Source organism: Blastocystis sp. subtype 4 (genome assembly GCF_000743755.1).
Source record: "Blastocystis sp. subtype 4 strain WR1 chromosome Unknown seqid_0224, whole genome shotgun sequence".
Taxonomy (NCBI): Eukaryota; class Bigyra; order Opalinata; family Blastocystidae; genus Blastocystis; species Blastocystis sp. subtype 4.
Genome location: NW_014569323.1, coordinates 1 through 17,872, shown reverse-complemented (window position 1 = coordinate 17,872; position 17,872 = coordinate 1). Strand labels below are relative to the sequence as shown.

The 17,872-nt window shown below is 40.1% G+C and overlaps 6 protein-coding genes across 6 annotated transcripts; 3 read left to right on the top strand and 3 right to left on the bottom strand.

Annotated features, from left to right (window-relative positions):
• Positions 1 to 42: 42 nt before the first annotated feature.
• JH06_4411 (HECT E3 ubiquitin) lies at positions 43 to 8,142 on the bottom strand (the record flags this gene model as incomplete). Its single annotated transcript, XM_014670825.1, has 17 exons — positions 43 to 1,015; positions 1,046 to 2,544; positions 2,576 to 3,303; positions 3,357 to 5,918; positions 5,949 to 6,178; positions 6,209 to 6,432; positions 6,463 to 6,873; positions 6,904 to 7,106; positions 7,137 to 7,198; positions 7,228 to 7,301; positions 7,332 to 7,462; positions 7,493 to 7,551; positions 7,581 to 7,658; positions 7,688 to 7,770; positions 7,801 to 7,892; positions 7,925 to 8,072; positions 8,101 to 8,142. 17 exons carry the CDS (start codon positions 8,140 to 8,142, stop codon positions 43 to 45), a joined length of 7,599 nt encoding a protein of 2,532 aa, XP_014526311.1.
• A 613-nt stretch (positions 8,143 to 8,755) lies between these two features.
• On the top strand, positions 8,756 to 9,407 carry JH06_4410 (hypothetical protein; the record flags this gene model as incomplete). The annotated part of the gene is made up of 5 exons (XM_014670824.1): positions 8,756 to 8,911; positions 8,942 to 9,019; positions 9,050 to 9,187; positions 9,219 to 9,302; positions 9,333 to 9,407. 5 exons carry the CDS (start codon positions 8,756 to 8,758, stop codon positions 9,405 to 9,407), a joined length of 531 nt encoding a protein of 176 aa, XP_014526310.1.
• A 186-nt stretch (positions 9,408 to 9,593) lies between these two features.
• Positions 9,594 to 10,368, top strand: JH06_4409 (MPS1 binder kinase activator; the record flags this gene model as incomplete). Its single annotated transcript, XM_014670823.1, has 5 exons — positions 9,594 to 9,685; positions 9,718 to 9,785; positions 9,816 to 9,909; positions 9,942 to 10,075; positions 10,106 to 10,368. 5 exons carry the CDS (start codon positions 9,594 to 9,596, stop codon positions 10,366 to 10,368), a joined length of 651 nt encoding a protein of 216 aa, XP_014526309.1.
• Positions 10,369 to 12,130: 1,762 nt separating this feature from the next.
• On the bottom strand, positions 12,131 to 13,516 carry JH06_4408 (biotin carboxylase; the record flags this gene model as incomplete). Its single annotated transcript, XM_014670822.1, is given in 8 exon segments — positions 12,131 to 12,352; positions 12,384 to 12,599; positions 12,619 to 12,760; positions 12,791 to 12,894; positions 12,925 to 13,072; positions 13,103 to 13,224; positions 13,255 to 13,344; positions 13,379 to 13,516. The coding sequence occupies 8 exon segments, from the start codon at positions 13,514 to 13,516 to the stop codon at positions 12,131 to 12,133; spliced, it is 1,182 nt and encodes a 393-aa protein (XP_014526308.1).
• A 726-nt stretch (positions 13,517 to 14,242) lies between these two features.
• On the top strand, positions 14,243 to 14,689 carry JH06_4407 (ethylmalonyl-decarboxylase; the record flags this gene model as incomplete). Its single annotated transcript, XM_014670821.1, has 2 exons — positions 14,243 to 14,352; positions 14,383 to 14,689. 2 exons carry the CDS (start codon positions 14,243 to 14,245, stop codon positions 14,687 to 14,689), a joined length of 417 nt encoding a protein of 138 aa, XP_014526307.1.
• Positions 14,690 to 14,762: 73 nt separating this feature from the next.
• On the bottom strand, positions 14,763 to 17,281 carry JH06_4406 (ubiquitin carboxyl-terminal hydrolase; the record flags this gene model as incomplete). The annotated part of the gene is made up of 5 exons (XM_014670820.1): positions 14,763 to 15,315; positions 15,346 to 16,562; positions 16,593 to 16,865; positions 16,896 to 17,075; positions 17,105 to 17,281. The coding sequence occupies 5 exons, from the start codon at positions 17,279 to 17,281 to the stop codon at positions 14,763 to 14,765; spliced, it is 2,400 nt and encodes a 799-aa protein (XP_014526306.1).
• Between the last annotated feature and the right edge of the window lie 591 nt (positions 17,282 to 17,872).

The following is a 17,872-nucleotide window of genomic DNA, read 5'->3' as shown; positions in this document are numbered from 1 at the left end:
GAACAGATCTTCCACACTACAACTCATTCTCCTCTTCCTTCCTTACCATCGTTCAATTGTATCTCGATACAACCCACCCCAATCCAAACCCTGTTCTCCCTTGTATTTCACAGAGAGGAGACGCTCACGAGCATCCAGAGGAGCACGCATCACATCTACAGGGTACTGTTGCATCTGTCGGAAGAGTTGGGCAAAGAAGCACTGACTTGTGATAGCACTCTTACTCTCCGTGTCTCCACTTAGTTGTTCACTCCGTTCCATGTCCGTGTAAACACGACGATTATCCAACTCCACAATAGGATAAGCATCCTTCCCGCGGTAAATCGTCTGAGCAATAGATAGCTCCAAGAAGTTTTCCTTCACATAAGCAAAAATGTATCCACTGAGCCCTGAGATGAACTTGCCAAGTGTAGTAATGTTATCTTGTTTAGTATTGACAAGCTCAACCAAATGAACCACCCTTAACAAACATTGATTGAAGTACTGAATGAGAGCTAAGCGAAGTCTCACTTCACGATCTGAGAAGGATGATAGAGCATAGAATCTAGCTCGATCATCCTCACTCAGACTGAATTCTTGAATTGGGAAATTAGTCATTTCGATGGTAGTATTCATACAATGTTGACTCAAGGCACTTACAATTTGCATATCCAGTTTCTTAGTAAATCTTTTGTAACATTCAACTGTTTGATAGAATGTTTGTTCTGACCATGTCTTGCCTGTCTGAAGAATGGCATGTTGGATAAATATTGGAGGCGGCAATACATGGTAATATAGACAACGACTTATGAAATACACACAATCCAAATCACTTTGTAAGCCTTCAGACAAAGGATTCAGCTCTCCAGGATACTCTGGGATAATTTCTGTTGTGGTGAGAGATGGAGTGATGGATGCTAGTTGATCTCCAATATTACACATACAGAGAAAATCGATAAGCAGAGGGACTTGAACAGGAACAATAGCCGACTTCTCGAGATGATCACAATAACGAAGTACGGTGTCTGTAAGCCCTCTGAATATTATAGCAGAGAAATGAACTTACCTCACATCAGGACGCTGAAGACCCGCACAACGAAGTGAGAGAAGCTTGGTCAATAAACGAATTACTGTCGATTTGAATGGCATCCCCACGGTTCGAACATATAATAACAGATTCTTCAATACACACCCGAAATAGTCCCGATTTTTGTCACTAGTGTCTTTGCAAATATCCATAATCAGATCCAACGCAAAGCAGGACCAATCAAAGCAGTGACCTTGGAGTACTTCAATGTCTCCAGTCCATCGAATATTCTCAAAGGGTTCAACAATGAATGCATATCCCCAAGTAGGTTTAGCTGAGTAGCTGGACTCATAGAGGAATCGAAGAGCGTTACCACGAACAGTAAAAGAACAGAAAGCAGACGCATCACCTGTAAAACGAGCAATCACATCGGTATGTTGTTCATCTTGGAAGAATGTTAGAGAAGCAGCATCCAAATCCAGAGAACAACGCTTATCAAAGATAACTCGCAAACCTGCTGCTCCTGGTATGATAACTCGATCATAATACTTTGTGCGCTGTAAGCAAGGATGCAGAGAATGAACACGATATTCGTTATCAGTCTGAACAGCTGCAAATGATAAACAACCATGAGTACGAGCAGTGACATCAGTTCCATGAGAACTGAGAGTGGATGAAACACTTGTTTGAGAGAGACTAGAATGATGATAAGGCTGTATTTGTTCATCCCATGTTCCAATCTCAAAAGCACGTAACAACTCAGCACCTCGCGAGGAATGATTCACTTCATAAATCATACAATTCTGAAGGATTCGGAATAGACAGCCTACAAGGCTCATATGATCATGTTGTGAAGGACTGAGAGACGAATTATTCTCATATGCGACATACATGTATTGAAACAGGCGAACAAACGTCGAAGCTTCTGTAGGCCATTGTTGCAACACGTCAATATGCTGACTCTGCTGATAGTACATAAGACATGTCAAAAGCTCCCGAATAAACTTGATGATCAACACACAACTGATTCGACCTGTAACACCTCGAAATTGCTTCACATTGCTTAAGTAGAATAAAAGTCGATATTTGTGGAGTGAAATCTGATTGGCTGGAAATGTATCTTCTTCTAAAATTCCAGAATTCGCATTCAAAAATGATAATGTAACTCCAGAAGGATTCACTGCAGTAATCACACCAGTTTCTGGAATAGGAGAATAGAGAACAGTTTTGTCGGTGACAGAAGCCACGACCCCAAAAATGCTGTTCCGATTCAACACGTTGGCTGCAGTGAGTTTTTGAAGTCGTGTGAATGGAGGAAGAAGTGTGGAGAGAAGGATATCGTTCACTGGTTTCTCTGAAGATCGCTTGGCTACATGCAATCGATGAATTCCCAACTCCAAATCCGTTAGAACAGACTCATCAGAAACCTCAGAAGTAATATGTTCAATCTCGATAGAGTCATCTGTGAAATCAATGAGTTCAGCGAGCGAATGACTTGATATGAAAGACATTGCTTTGTCTTGATTATCATCAAATGACTATACATCAATCATAATTCTTTCTACCTACTTGAAGAATTCGGTACATTCGTTCTGGCTCTAAATCATATTTCTCTGCTATCTCTGTAGCTGCTCGCATACGACGTTCATATCGAATCAAATTAGGTCGACCGTATGTATCATCCATCTCATTCCTTTCTTCCTTCCCGACTCCGTAACAATCCTTTAGATCCACTTCATCAAATGATTCACCAACCTCTTCTGTCTGTAGTTCCATTGGCAACAAACGAGAAGAGCCAGGGAATGTATCAACCAAGTATTCAATGAACAAATTGTAATATTGACGTAGAATCAACGTATTGATCGAAATGTTACAAGGAAGTGGACGAATTGCGATATCAACCAGTTGCTTGATTGTCTGAGATTGGATTTGACAAACAAGCTTCTGATTACTGATAAGAAGATGATTGATACAGCGTACACAATACAGATATAACATACAATTCTGAACTTCACTTGGCATCAAAGACAGATCATTTGTATTGAAAAATGACATATCTGAAGTGGGCAAAGAAAAGACTTCTTTGTGAAGAGATAAGTGTTTAAGAATTGTCTCAATTGATTTGAGGAATCCCCCATACTGTTCATCTGTATCTTGTGGAGGCTCTATCCGATCGACCACATCAAACACATAACAATTGACCAGTTTGGGAGTATCCAATTTATCCATCAACACTAGGGCTTCACCCATCGAACGATGATACTTGATAATTGTACCTGTACCATGACTCTGATAGGCTGTGTGAATGAGTGTTGACATGTCATTCTCACCATCCATCAAGAACTCGTACTTCCAGCATACATACGAGGTGTAATCGCTCCCAGCACCTTCAAGACAGCAGTAGTCATACAAAACCATGGTGTACGTCGACGTAAAACCACATGAAAACCGTGATTATCGGTATTCTCTAGTTCTTGTACATTTGACTCAGAAGCAAGACGAGTAGCAGCAGTATCAAGAATCTCTTGAAAGACTTGTTGCATAATACTACTCCATTCCTTCATTCGAAGCATAACACGAATAAGATAAGCTACCTCCTCAGCAAAGACAAGTGAGCAGAACGATGCTGTATGCCCATCAGGACGAATACGCATCTTACAAGTAGATACAAACACTTTCTGCTCTGTTTGTTCAATCTCATGAATGAATTTTGCTTTCTCAGGGAGTGAATAAGCGGGAGAAGAATGACACAGAGTATTGTAAATAAACGGAAAGAATGAACAACAAAGAGAACATGAGCTTCGTTCACCAACAAGAGAAGCAGGGCAACAATCAGTATGAGAGACAAGATGTAACAGGAAATACACAAAAGCTTCACGTTTTGACTTGGTTGTGGGTTCAGAATTAGGGAAATATGGTGGTTTCAACAATGGATTCTGAAGAAGAGAGTCTGATTCAGAATGACCATGAATCATTTGAGGGAAAGAGAGAGTATCTGTATTAAAGACAGGGGGAATATAATCAGTAGCAGGAATAATATACTGAAAGAGCATGATGGTAAGTTTCTGATGACGAGGAGAGAAATACAGCATATTCCATAACATATCACCATACTGATCCCAAGGAAGAATGACAGAAAGTCGAGTACGAATAATAAAGAGAAGAAGAGCCAAATAGGAAGCCAATACACCTTCTCCTGCTGATATCAGCATATCTGTAGCAATCATTCCTCTCATTATATTCTTGGCATCCACAACCTTCATACAAGTGTACAAATTTATGTCTGTATCATTCTTAGTATAACTGATTGGTGCAAATGGTTGCCATAAACCACTTCGGTCATGCATCACTTCTTGCATTCGAGTAAAGAATGTCATGAACTGATGAAAGTGGGTTTGAGTATGAATCAAATATGTAGAACTTAGTCGAATGAAGAGATTAGACATGTCTGTTAATGTCCAATGGAACAATGTATCAGCATTCTTAGCAGGACTTTGGAGTGATCGAGATGGATAATCACTAAACTGGTTGACTAGCAACAATGTGTAGGAAAGACGCATTGTGTTAGCAAGACCCATCACACCAACAGGAAATATTCCTGGAATAACAACGTGCTGAGGATTCACTGATGAACCTTGATGCTGTAACTCACGAAGAAGATGGTGGAAATGAGATTCAGAGAGCTTAATAGGTTTTTGTGATAAAGAATCCCAAAAGGCTCCAGGAGAAAGAAGCAATTCCCGTGAATATCCATTCGCCATTTCATAGGACTTATTGAGCTTCCAGATACTGTTTTGGAGAATGGTTGCAAGATTCAAATGACAGTGGAAATAAGGGAGTTTTGGTGAAGTAGCAGTCATGATAAACCAGAGAATAGATGTACCAAGTCGCCACTGCAGATTCTCAACACATTTGGTAAAAATGGTCAGAAGGAATTGACAGAGTGATTCTAGTGTGTTGATGACTGAATGAATAACTGGAAGAGAGGCTCCTTCACAATTCTCGAGATAATCAACTGAATATGCCCCCTCACGTCTACGTCGCCGATCATGGTATCCTCCAACGTAGTACTGAGAACATACAGTCATTTCATGACGTAAGCCCAACAGGAACAGACGAGAAGCTTGTGAGAATGGTACCAACATCTTCAAAAACTGTAAGGCTTCTTCGAGGATCTGTTGTTTGGTCCTGGCATTCTGTGTACGATGAAGAAGAGAATCACGAAGATGTCGTACAGACACAGTAGTGCAACCCAAAATATACTTCAACACACATGCTATAACCAAGTCCTCCTTTGTCTCTGGAATTACACCCGTCTCTTCTTCAATCACACGCAATGGTTTACGCACACTCTTCTGTAAGGACTCTGCTGTTCCTTCATCAACACCTGTGACAGTTTCACTTTCATTCAAGTTCCATGGGCGATTCAGACTCATGAGCAGAGTGAGTTTCTGCAGCAATCCATCAACATAATCCTCATAACTCGACGGTGCCGCCATTATTTCTTCTTCTCCGCGGTATTCGTCATCATTCTGTTGCATCAGTTCTCGGATTGATCGAGAAGAAGCTTCTGCAGAGGCCTGAAGTGAGGTTTCACTTTGATTCTCAGGGATCAGATCGCCTGGTGCGAAGGTCATCAATCTTTTAATCTCTCTTCGAGACTCTCGTTTGGAGGAAGTATGAGGAGTTGGAATATGTTTGGTTCGAACAGAATCAAGTGAGTCAGTGTGTGGTAATTCTGAAGAAGAACGATGAGGAAGTACCGTCACCATACTGGAAGCCCGATTCAATGTGATTGTAGAAGAAGTACTGAAAGATTGGCGTTTGGTTCGGAGATACTCTCGGATGCTAATAACACTTCTCCAGAATCGAGAGAAGACAGATGGAACAGCTACATCATCCATTCCTTCACCTAAACTAATGAAATGAACAACAGAACTACTTAAAATCAGACGGAAACTATCAAGAAGAAGCTGCCCATATCCACACAAATGCACCAGAACAACAAAACATTTGAGCTCCAAGCACACACTGATAGGATTTCGCTTACGTTTCCAGGCAGGTTCTGGATGCTTCCTATCAATCCACTCATGAATCAACGAATATTCACTCATCTCATTCTCAAACACTCCTTGGAGAAAACTCAACATAGAGTCAGGCTCTTGGGATTCTCTATGCTTCAAATGAAAATGACATAAATACAAGCGTAATCCGCCTGAAAACACATAACTCTCGAGAAGACAACGCACATCCTCACGAACCTCTATCACACTATAGAACCTACAAGTATAATGATATCGAGTACTCGTTGAGACAATAAGATTGAATAGAACAAAAGGCCATGGTAGTGATTGAATGGGAGTAGTATATGTAGAAGCGTATAATGGTCTCCAAGTCAAATAATCATTGTCACTAGACAATGAATCCTAATGATAATGAACAGAATGAGAGAATACATCAAGACGACATATTGATAACAGTTTACACCATAACAAAGCCAATTCATCAATACCAGAATGTAAGTATTCAGTGATAAAACAAGAGAAATTACCCAAATATAACACATTCATCATATAAGGAAGTAAAACACCAATTGGAGTTAATTTAAGAGAACTCATTACTTCAGGAACAGCATCACTCTCTAGAATACGAGTTAGAGTGGTAGTAATGATTCGAACACATGAGGCAAACAAATCGATGATGTATCCTTCCAATATCACTGATTCTGTACGAATCCCACGGATATCATCCTCACTTTGAGAGAGAAGGTATATTTGATAGGGAAACAATACATCCATTAGAGATTTGGTACAATATTTTGATGGATTGAAAGCCACGGTATGATGAGAAGGTGAATCCAAGTAAGACTACAAAAAAAGGAACCATTTTTGACATACCATAATTTCTGTCTCACTTATAGCTAGAATGTCTTTAAGGAGCGCTAAGGCTGTAGAGGCCTCTCCTTCATCCAACAGAACATCACGATGATATGAAGGAAGAAGGGATTGTAATTGATCTTTAGAAATATGAGGAGCAAAGAAACCACGTGATTTGTAAATACCATGATGCAGATTCTTTTCAACATATCCTGCCCATGAGACTAGAAGTCATCAGGACAATCGATCATTACTCTCTGAAGGATTCTCATATCCTCCAGGCATAACAAAATCGTTTCGTAATGCTGGATTTGATCTATCTAAGAGAAAAGAGAAAAACCATACTCAATGACATCAAATGCATTTTCCGCTCCATATCGATAAACATTGTCGCAACCATCATCCCAGAGTACACGAACCTATAGAGAATAGATAAAACATAGGAATACAGCAACTCCATCAGAATCCTTCCATTTCTTCAGATAAACAATAGTACCCTCCACACCAAATCCTTGCGATCCCCATTGCCAATCGGGTCCTTGAATAACCCGATCACCTGTTTTAAGGGTATGATAGAGAACTAAAAGTGAGAAAGAGAATGATTTCATACAAGCCTTTTCACTATCATAAATGTCATGCATAGGGCAAAACTCATAGTGTGGAACATTTCTATGTGAAAATAGAATCATTCATCCTACCCACAAGTACATGCAGTTTGACTACCTGGATATGCAGGCTTTAAAGAAGCACCATGGATTTGGGCACTCCGTAAAATACTATAATTAAAAAAAGACAACAAGAAAACCGTTGGAGAAAACGAAGAATGGCATTACGACGCACAAACACTTCTTCATACGGAGAAGCAATATTAACAAGTAAAGACATTTCCTAATCATTACAACCACAAAAAAGAACAACATGAAAACAAGCCATCTCATATCTGGAATCATTTCGTTGTTTCAGAGTTCCCGAGCTAGCACGAAGAACAAACGATTTACAACTCTCATAGACTAATAAGTCAACATCTCCAACCAACAAACACATTCTTCTCGCTCATATTCCGATAATCGGATTTCCTGGATATTACCCAGACGAATAGAAGAGTGAGGACGAAAAAACGACAACAAATCCGGAGAATCGGAAAACAACATTCGTGGAGTGTTGATCAGGAAATCACGGGATACACGTTCCTATTACTTCAATAAAATCTCATTTTACGCACAGTGTACCAACCTTCGCCGCCAATGCAGTCGAAGTCATCATTTACCGCACGTTTCATTCAGCTCACCACGATAACAGCAAATAAACGAACCAAAAATGAAATGATAAAAACAATGTCACATGAAATCTTTCAAACCATCTCAATTCATCATAAAAACATACTCTAGTTTCTTTTAGAATAACAAAGAAAAAAGTCCGAGCTGCAGGAATCGAACCAGCGACCCTTAGATTGCTGCGGAGCAGCCACTACAGTCTAACGCTCTACCAACTGAGCTAAGCTCGGTCTACATAAGTTACAAAACTATAGTATAAAAGAGGACAGTTTCTCTTTCCAGAATCAGTCGATTTTCTGGAATCGGCCTCGATTCAACACAACTCCTTTTACTCGCCTTCAGTCTTTGCAGGGTAGAGTACATATAGTTGAAATGTTCAACTTTACTAAATCCGTTGGTCAATGGGGGTTTCTAACTCTTCGTACTGTGAGTATGGTAACCGTTACCACAACGAGGCTTGTACCTCTACGGATGTATACCCAGGGTGCAGTGAGGAGGCGATTCCTCATTCCTTACATCTATCGTTCAAAGTCATTCAATATCCACTCTGACAGTATTCGAAAATGTATTAGATTAATTTTCTAGATAACAAAAGCAATATGAGCACAAGCGTGAAGCGACCAGGCGATCTTCCAGAACCTAACGACAATCCTCATCCATATACAGATTTTGATGAACTGGAGATTGAGAGCTATATTGCAACGGATGAAAAGAAACACAAGATGTTTATGGAGATAGAGAATCAGATTGCAGAGGTGAATCTAGGGGGGGATTCTGATCAATAGAAACAGCAGCAAATCAACGATCTGTACAATAAACAAGAATATGAGAAAGGACTCGTGGTTGCTCAAGATGCGTTAGCTGTAGGTATATGGAAGTGGATGTGAGAATAGCTGATCAAGAGTCATTTCGGTGAAAATCATCCCGTATATGCATGTGGTCTAAACAACCTTGCTTTGATGTACAAGAGTCTTGAGGACTATGATGAAGCTGCATTGTACTACGATAAGGCTCTTCAAATATATGAAGATGTAGGAAAGACATAGTTTCGATAACAAATAGACTTGTGGAAAGAATCATAGATCAACTCTTACAACACTAAAGAATCTGGCAATTCTCTATCAGGCTCATGCTGATGCATCTGGAGTATGATTTTTAGAGTAAAGTAACAAGTAGGGCCTTGATCGGTTTGAATACATGATGAAAGCGGAGGATGTGCTCCAGGATATCGAGGATCGGAAGAAATCATAATTTTGTGCCTTGGGTTATTCTTTTAGTTCTTGTTTGTTGCCATCATATATCAGCGAGTCCCGCGGTATTTTCCACTTTGTTGATCACAAATCTATTTGTCTTGTTGAGAGTGTAATCCTCCTTGAAGTATCTCTCATCATAGCAAGACACGTTTTCCTTTGAAGTTTGTTCTATCATTCTTGGATAATGATAACTCGTACAGCAAATGGGACATTGAGCCACAAGAGTGGTTCTTTGCGATATACCCTTCATAAAAAAGTTAATGAAACATTGGAAAAGTAAGTGTCATGGATTCTGTGTAAGAGAGCAGAGGAGGGATTCAAGCGGCAGTAGTCTGTCCAGAAGATGTTGACCCAAACGAATGGATTGCTGTCCATGGTAGAAGTTGGTGGTAGTGTTTAGATGTAGCTATTGACTTTTATAACGATATTAATATTATCTTTGGTGTTGTCCAGGAGGAATGTACTAATTATTCTTGTCCTATTATGTCAGCTGGGGAGAAGTATCTATTGTTTCGAGGTATGATCTTTGTAGTTATGAATTCCTGTGGACGGATAAATACAAGTATAGGAAGCCAACACGACTTCCAGCGAGGATCTACATCGACTATCTAATGAACTGGATTGTACGTCTCCTTGAAGATGATACTATCTTCCCAATTGTACCAAGTAAGAGGTTGATACTAAAATAACACCTAGATGTGCCGTTTCCGAGAGATTACCTAGAAAAGGTAAAGAATATCTTTCGACGTATGTTCCGAGTGTATGCCCATATCTACTACAGTCATATGACACTCATTGACCGACTTGCTCTTACTGAGCAATTTAACTTCAGTCTTACCCATTTTCTGTATTTTGTAGACCAGTTTCATTTGATTGGTCCAAGTGACTTACGTCCTCTTCGAGAATTGATTACTCAATTAGTTCCAAATCTCCGTGGTATGGATGATATTTGGTTATGAAGGGTGTAGTTACAAAAGAATTGAGTGTTCTGAGTGATAAACATGAACCATCTCAGCCACTTCCGGAGAATCATCAATCAATCGCAACCTCTGGTTCCAGAAGTCATGTGACACCTGGAATCTCTTCCTCACATCCCCCTGGAGCTGTGAAGCAAGAATCCCGTAATAGTTCAGGAATCAATGAAATGAACAGTATGAATGGTGAGTCAATAAGGGAGACATCCAATGAGTCTTACAAGGATCCATGCTGTAGGCATAGAAAGAATGATTGATTATAGTGTTTCAACAACTGGTGATGACTCTACCGGAGAGCGATAAGAAGGATGACAAAGAGAAACATGGAGTGAAAACTTCTGAGGAACAAAACTCGTCGCCTGATTCTCTGCCACCCTCACAGAATGGCCATCAAGTGGAGGTGGCATCCGTGGTTACAAAGCCACAAGGAGAGATTAATGAGAGTAAGTGTGAGAGAGAAAATGAAGTGAAGTTATCCCTGAAGAAGAGGAAGAAGCTATTGAGATAATGAGGCAACAACGATCAGACATGGAGCGAGCAATGGAGGAACTAGTGAATAAGGATCGAAGGGAGTATCTTAATCCGTTTGAAGATCCGAATGAGGAAGAGGTGAATGTGAGAGTGAATGAAACCAATGATGAATAGAAATGTGACTGTGTGGTCATGTAAATGTATCCAGTATTGAATCGACAATACTGTATTCCCATCTGTATGACTTTGTGTTGTGTGGGCATTCTTTCTGTCCTATCTGTTTGTTTTAACAAACAATCCAAACCACCCGAAGAATCTGTTGGCCTTTTTTAAGGAACTGATTCTCTTTGATCTCTCCCATCTCCACAACTCCATCGCGAGGAGCAACAATTAAATGCTTATCCTAACTCCAATTATTCACTCTTACTTCCATCTTCATTGCCTCTACAACAACCAGTAAATCACCTTTCTTCACTCTGTCACCATTATGCACTGTGACCCGAGTTACTGTGCTTGGCATTGGACACATCACATCCGTCAACACAGAACTCTTCTCCGTGGGACTCGTCTCCTTTGGTATCACAGGAACTACAGCGTATTGCGAATCTATATCACACGTCAGTCTCAGATGTACGTGGAAAATGATCCGTAGCAGTCACTGGGAACACATGCACAGACCCATCTGGAGCTGAATATACATAGCTCTGAACCAGCTCATGATCAACAGAAATACACATCTCCTGATCTGAAGAACGAATTAAACCAATTGATACAGTTTGATCATTGAACTGAAGTGTGTACGAGTTAGGCTTGGTATGATCACCTGAGAGCTTATAATCCACAAGAACTGAATTGACTTTCATTCGCTCAATGCGAGTGAGATCATGCGAATTACAGTAATTAGCACACTGAGTCCATGGATCAGTATCTGAGATTGAATCAGATACTCCACATTGCGAAAATAGATATCCAGCAATCGCATTACTGATCTCCAGAGGGTCATATGTTTCAGAAATACCTCCGAATTCTGACACTGTTTTGGAATCAGCTCCGCTCTCTCGGTAGTGCTTCTCTTGAAGTAGATTAATCAAAAATGGGATATTTGTTGGAACTCCATAAATGTTACAACGATGAAGCGTCTGAATCATTCGATCAATCACTTCAAGACGAGATTGACCAGTTGTAACCACCTTCAGAAGCATAGGATCATAGGAAATTCCAGGAATTGAAGTAGAGGAAACAACATTATTCTCGATCAGTGTATGAGAATGATCTGTTACATGATCATGATAGAAAACCACACCATCTCCTGGAAGAAAGTGACTAGAATAAGATAAGGAGAACAAACCCACTTTGCTGGATCTTCGTTGTAGACACGACATTCCATTGCATAAGTACCACAATTTGGACCGTTTTTGTATATGGATGAAGAAGGAGCTGCACATGCGGGTTGAAATGATGAAACTCCTATTGATTGAATGGATTCCCCAGCAGCAATCTATCCTTCCACTCATGAATGAAACTCCTACTCGAAGTTGCAATTCAACGAGATCAATCTGATGGTTAATACACTGAGACACTAGATGTTCCACTTGCAAACGCGTATTCACCTCCATGAAATAGAAATCACGAGAATTGGCATCACACAAAAACTCAACAGTTCCCGCTCCTTCATACTTAGAAGCTTTGGCAAGCTCAATAGCCCAACGATACAACTTCTCCTTCTCTGAAGATGAGAGGTAAAACTGAATGTGAGTCAAACACAAGAAAATCAACACAAGGAGCTTCTTCTACGATCTTCTGATAATGGCGTTGAAGACTACACTCTCGCTCGCCAAAATGAACATAATTCCCATGTTGATCTCCAAAAACTTGAACTTCGATATGATGAGTGCGAGGAAGGTATCTAGAGATTACAACAAGATAAAAGAGTGACTTTTCGATAAGAAGAGAGCCATCACCAAAGTGTTTCTTTGCTTCGTTCATACACATTGTAATCACTTGCTCTAGATTTGTTTCACTCTCAATAATACGCATTCCCTAACGATAAGAACGACAGCTTAGATTGACACGACCACCTCCACCCATTGTTGCCTTTAGAAGGGCTGGGTATCCAATCTGCTTGACCTCTTCACAAATCCGAGACATAGATTGATCGCCTCCATTATAACCAGGAATAACAGGAATCCCACAGCGAACAGCCAGTTCTTTAGCATCTCTAGAGATTAGTTTCACATTCATCGACCACCTTTTGCTACTCAGTAACTGCATTGTTTCATAAGAGGGACCAACAAACTTGATACCATTCTTTTCGCATTCACGAGAAAAGACAGGACTCTCAGACAAGAAGCCATAACCAGGATGGAGTGCCTTGATTCAATACAACATCAAATAACATACATCAGCATTATGTTCCTTTGCAATACGAATCATGCTTTCCATATCTAGAAAAATGTTGTTGGAAGACGGAACGCAAATGGCTTCATCGGCCTACGAACAATTACTGGAATTGAATAAAGCAGACCTCCTGAATATATTTAGAAGATTGATCGTTGGGATTACAAACAGCAATAGTCTTAATCCCAAGGTTCTTTGCTGTTCGAATAATCCGACTAGCAATTTCGCCACGATTCGCAATGAATAGTTTTGATAACCGGAGCATTCAGTGACAGAACTGATTATGATAGCATGATGGATCTCAATTCTTCCTCTTTGTCGATATTTTCTATGAACAGTTCTCAGTCTTGTTATACAGCATCCCTTGGTTATCTATTCAATGTAGGAACACTCTTAAATAGATACCTGAGAAAGAAAATGTGAAGCACCTTGGCGCAGGGGAAGCGTGCAGGGCCCATAACCCTGAGGTCCGTAGATCGAAACTACGAGGTGCTATTTTTTATTTTTGCCGTCCTTTTAGAATCGATGTTATCTCGAGTTGTGAGTGCTAGAGTGGGTGTTCAATCGATCGCTGTATGTGATGGAGGTTGGTGCTTTTGTAGAGAGCCTATTCGCTTCCTACGGGTATTTCAGAGTCCCAGTATGAATTGCTGAAGAGTAAGATTGCTAAAAGATGTTTTGGTTCATATAATGATTGATCCTTAGCCAATGAGGGATCTGTGGACCTTACATTTGAGGGGAAATATGCTGTTTTGACACTTAATAATGTTCCCAAAAAGAATGCGGTCACGTAGAAAAGGTGTGATTCATTGAGAATAGGGAAAAGATGATGGTTGATTTAGCAAATCACATGGATACATTGGAGCAATGGAAGGGAGGATGTGGTTTGGTATTACGGGGAATGAACTCCACATTTTGCTCTGGTTTCGACCTACTCTCAGCAAAGAAGTACACACATGATAAAGATGCAAAATTGGAGTTGAATCTTTTAATGCAGACTTCTCTCACACGTCTGCGTCGTTTAGGTTTGGTCAGTGTTTGTCTAATTGAAGGATATGCTATTGGTGGTGGAGCAGAAATTACTACTTGCACTGATTTCAGGTATACATATTCATCGTGATTCATTCAAAGGATCATGAAAGAGGATCCCAAAAGCTATATTCGATTCATTCACAACAGTCTCTCGTTATGCCCTGGTTGGGGTGGCGCCTCTAGATTGATTCAGATTGTGGGTCGTCAGAATGCACTTCAAATCCTCCTGAAAGCAGAGAAGATGAACGCTCATCAGGCTTATGACTTGGGACTTGTTAATAGTATCACAACACAAGATGGATTAGAGGGAGCTTTTTCGTTCCTAGAAGAGTATACTCGATACAATGTGAATAGCACACAGGCTATCAAGAAACTCGTAGCTAGTACCAATAAAGAAGATGGTTGATGAGTAGATTGGGAATCATCGATCATAACGCCTCAAGTATTAGAAAGAGAACGTGAAATATTTGGAAGTGTATTTAACTCGCCTGAGAACATTCATGCATTGGAAAACACAGATGTAGTGAAACGACACTCTTCCTATTCTGTTTGTAACAAACACAAGAGTTATTCTGAAGATAGTGAACAATATCAAGTGCTGAGTGAGTATTATCACCCTTTCTTGAATACACCAAAGCATACGCATCAGCATTACGTACTGCTTTGACAGACACTTCTTCCACTGTATCATCACTATATCGAAACCACTTATTCACTCCATCCACATTATCACGACAGATGGCTGAATAATGACCTCCCATTCCTGATCCTCGATGACATGCAACTCCAATCAAATCATACAAATATGAGACTCCTTTCTCTCTCATATCTTCTAACAAATATGGCGCCATATCTAAATCCTCAAGTGGATACACCACATTCGTTGTGATCTTGTGTTGAGAGTAAGAATCAGTAGAATTTGCATTAGTATCATACTCACAACGAGATAAGTGAATCACTAGATAAGGAGGTAAACGACATAGTTTGATTGTTGAGTTTGGTACGGATGGTTTATGACAATGGCAACAGACACTTCATAATCAATCACTCTTAAATACCTACTTATTCATATTCTTTCCAGCTGTATGATCCAACATCATTGATTCTAAGCATACTTGTAGTGGGACTTCTTCACGCTTGTTCTGTCCTTGAGTGAACTCCCTCACTGTGTCTACATCCATACTGAATTTAGGCTCTGTCACCTCTCGTGAGTAATTCGTTAGAATTCGTTTGCGACGCTCATCATTCTCAGGAATCGCAGGAATGATTGGTTTGACTCCTTCATCGACATCAAGAAGCATGAATAAGGACTTAACAGACCCCTGGACTCCGATAAGTGAACTAACAGAGCGCATAAGATGTTCTTGACGGAAGATGAAGGATAACCACACAGGAGGATTCGGTGAAGACAGTGCTTGTGTGTAGAGATAATGATTTATGACTGGAATTCCAGGAGTAAAGTTAAGCCATGATAGAACATCTATTGCTGAGACTGAGAATATGAACTTACGATTCTCAGGATAACATTTGATAGGATCGTTAAGGGTTTGGAAGAACTGACGTTTATGATTCTCATGAGTTCTGGATGATAAACTTGAAGGTTGAGTCGTCTCATTATTGGTAGTAGAACCATCATGTGACTTAGGGGTTGGGCTATTGCTTGTTTCAGTAGAATTTGAAGAGATATCAGTTGGTTTCAATGAAGTATTCTCAGTTCCATCATTCTTATCACCCACAGCTTCTTCATTCTTCACAACCACACTGTTATCTTCTTTGACTTCACCAGATGCACTCACTTCTGAATCTGAACTCACAATCAGACTCTCCGAAGAAGATGCACTCATAACTGGTGAGGCGTCAGCCTCTTTCTTCATCTTTTTCTCTGATGGCTCAATAGGCCTACTAATAGGCCGCAAAGCAACCGATGCAAACACTAACTGAACGATCACTTCCATACGTTTCTGGAAGAGAGCCAGATGGTGTCGGTATTCAGGGAATACGTACTGATTCACCTGACTGAACACCTGTAGAAATGTGTCTGTAGGATTAACATACAGAATCCGCGGGAATCCAACACGAAGAAAAGATGTCTTCCGGACATTATCATTCAGTGTATACCTCCATGAGGCACACTGTAAGAGAAGAGGAATAGAAGAAGGATTTGGCTTCTTACAATTACTTGTGTAGAATAATCTTACCAGACAGCAGATAAGGAACGAACCTCGTTCTCGATGTTGATACAAAAGGCTCTGACCCATCGTTGGTCGAAGAACTTCACACTATTCATTAACTGAATATCTTAGTTATACCAAAACACGACGACCACGTGCATAGAGGATCAAATCAAACTCCATTATGTTCCGCCCAAGATGAATACACATTTGATCATACAAGTCGCGACATGATCTCTCATAACGCATATGACAGAGAAACGGCTGTTGTGCAACGCCACGATACTTAATTTGCTCGCTATTATACGTATCAGCAACTGTAACAGTCTTCAAAAAGTTCACAATTACATAGTCATCTGTACGTGGAAGGGGAACCGTCAAACAATTGAAACAGTAATACTGGACTCGGTCCTATTCATCAACTCAATATCAAGAAAAGACACCACAAGTATAACAATGTTCAACCGAACGCAAAAGTCCATACAAATTGTCAAAAACAGGATTTGAGTAAATTGATTGCTTTTTCAACCACAACTCATTAGGAGTTGTTGGAAGATCTCCTTCTTCTTTGATTCCATTCTCATTCTTAAGATCATCATTCAACATTTCCACGAAACACATCTACATCAACAATCCAATTTAAAACCAACAAAAAACTCAATGGTATCATGTTGTTCCATCGCCTTGAAAGTTGGGCACCGTTTATCAAATGCTACCTTCAGTGGATTAGGGTTAATAGTCCGATAGCTCCGTCTCCACAAAAACTCCATTAGTGAAACATAATTCGTCAGAACGCTTTCGTCCACTTTTCCCTTCTCTTCTCGCATTTTCTACTGATCAATCGGGGTTGACACAAATACTCGAATTATTGGGTATCTGGAGATAAAATATAATGTTATATCTGGAATATGTGATAATAGCTACGAATGACTGACATGATTTAAACTCACTTGAATCGCCGTATTCAAGTAGCAAGTGTTGACAGTATTGCAAAACCCGACTCTTCCATACATAGGATGATTCGTTTTAAGGGTTTGTTGTCCTGATGAATTCATTCTGTTCCTCTTGTCAGAACCAAGTTCTCTTCCCTTTTCATAAACTTTCAAGTCCATTGCAATAGGAAACGGACAGAACTGACCACAGTAACTTAAATAATAACCTTCAGTTATTTTCAAACAAACAATTCACACAATATATTTGTGACATGATTACGGGATTACTTCTTCTCAAACTTCTTAGCAAGATACTTATAGAGCTGTTTATCAGACATGGCCATACGCACTCTCTCCTCCTGCCTCTCCTTCAACTGCTCTCGCAATGTAGAGTGCAATTTCTCAGCCACATCAGGTAGACTCTTATCCAATGTGGTGAAACGGTTCTCTCCCTTAATGAACTCACCCACATCCAGCTTCACCTTC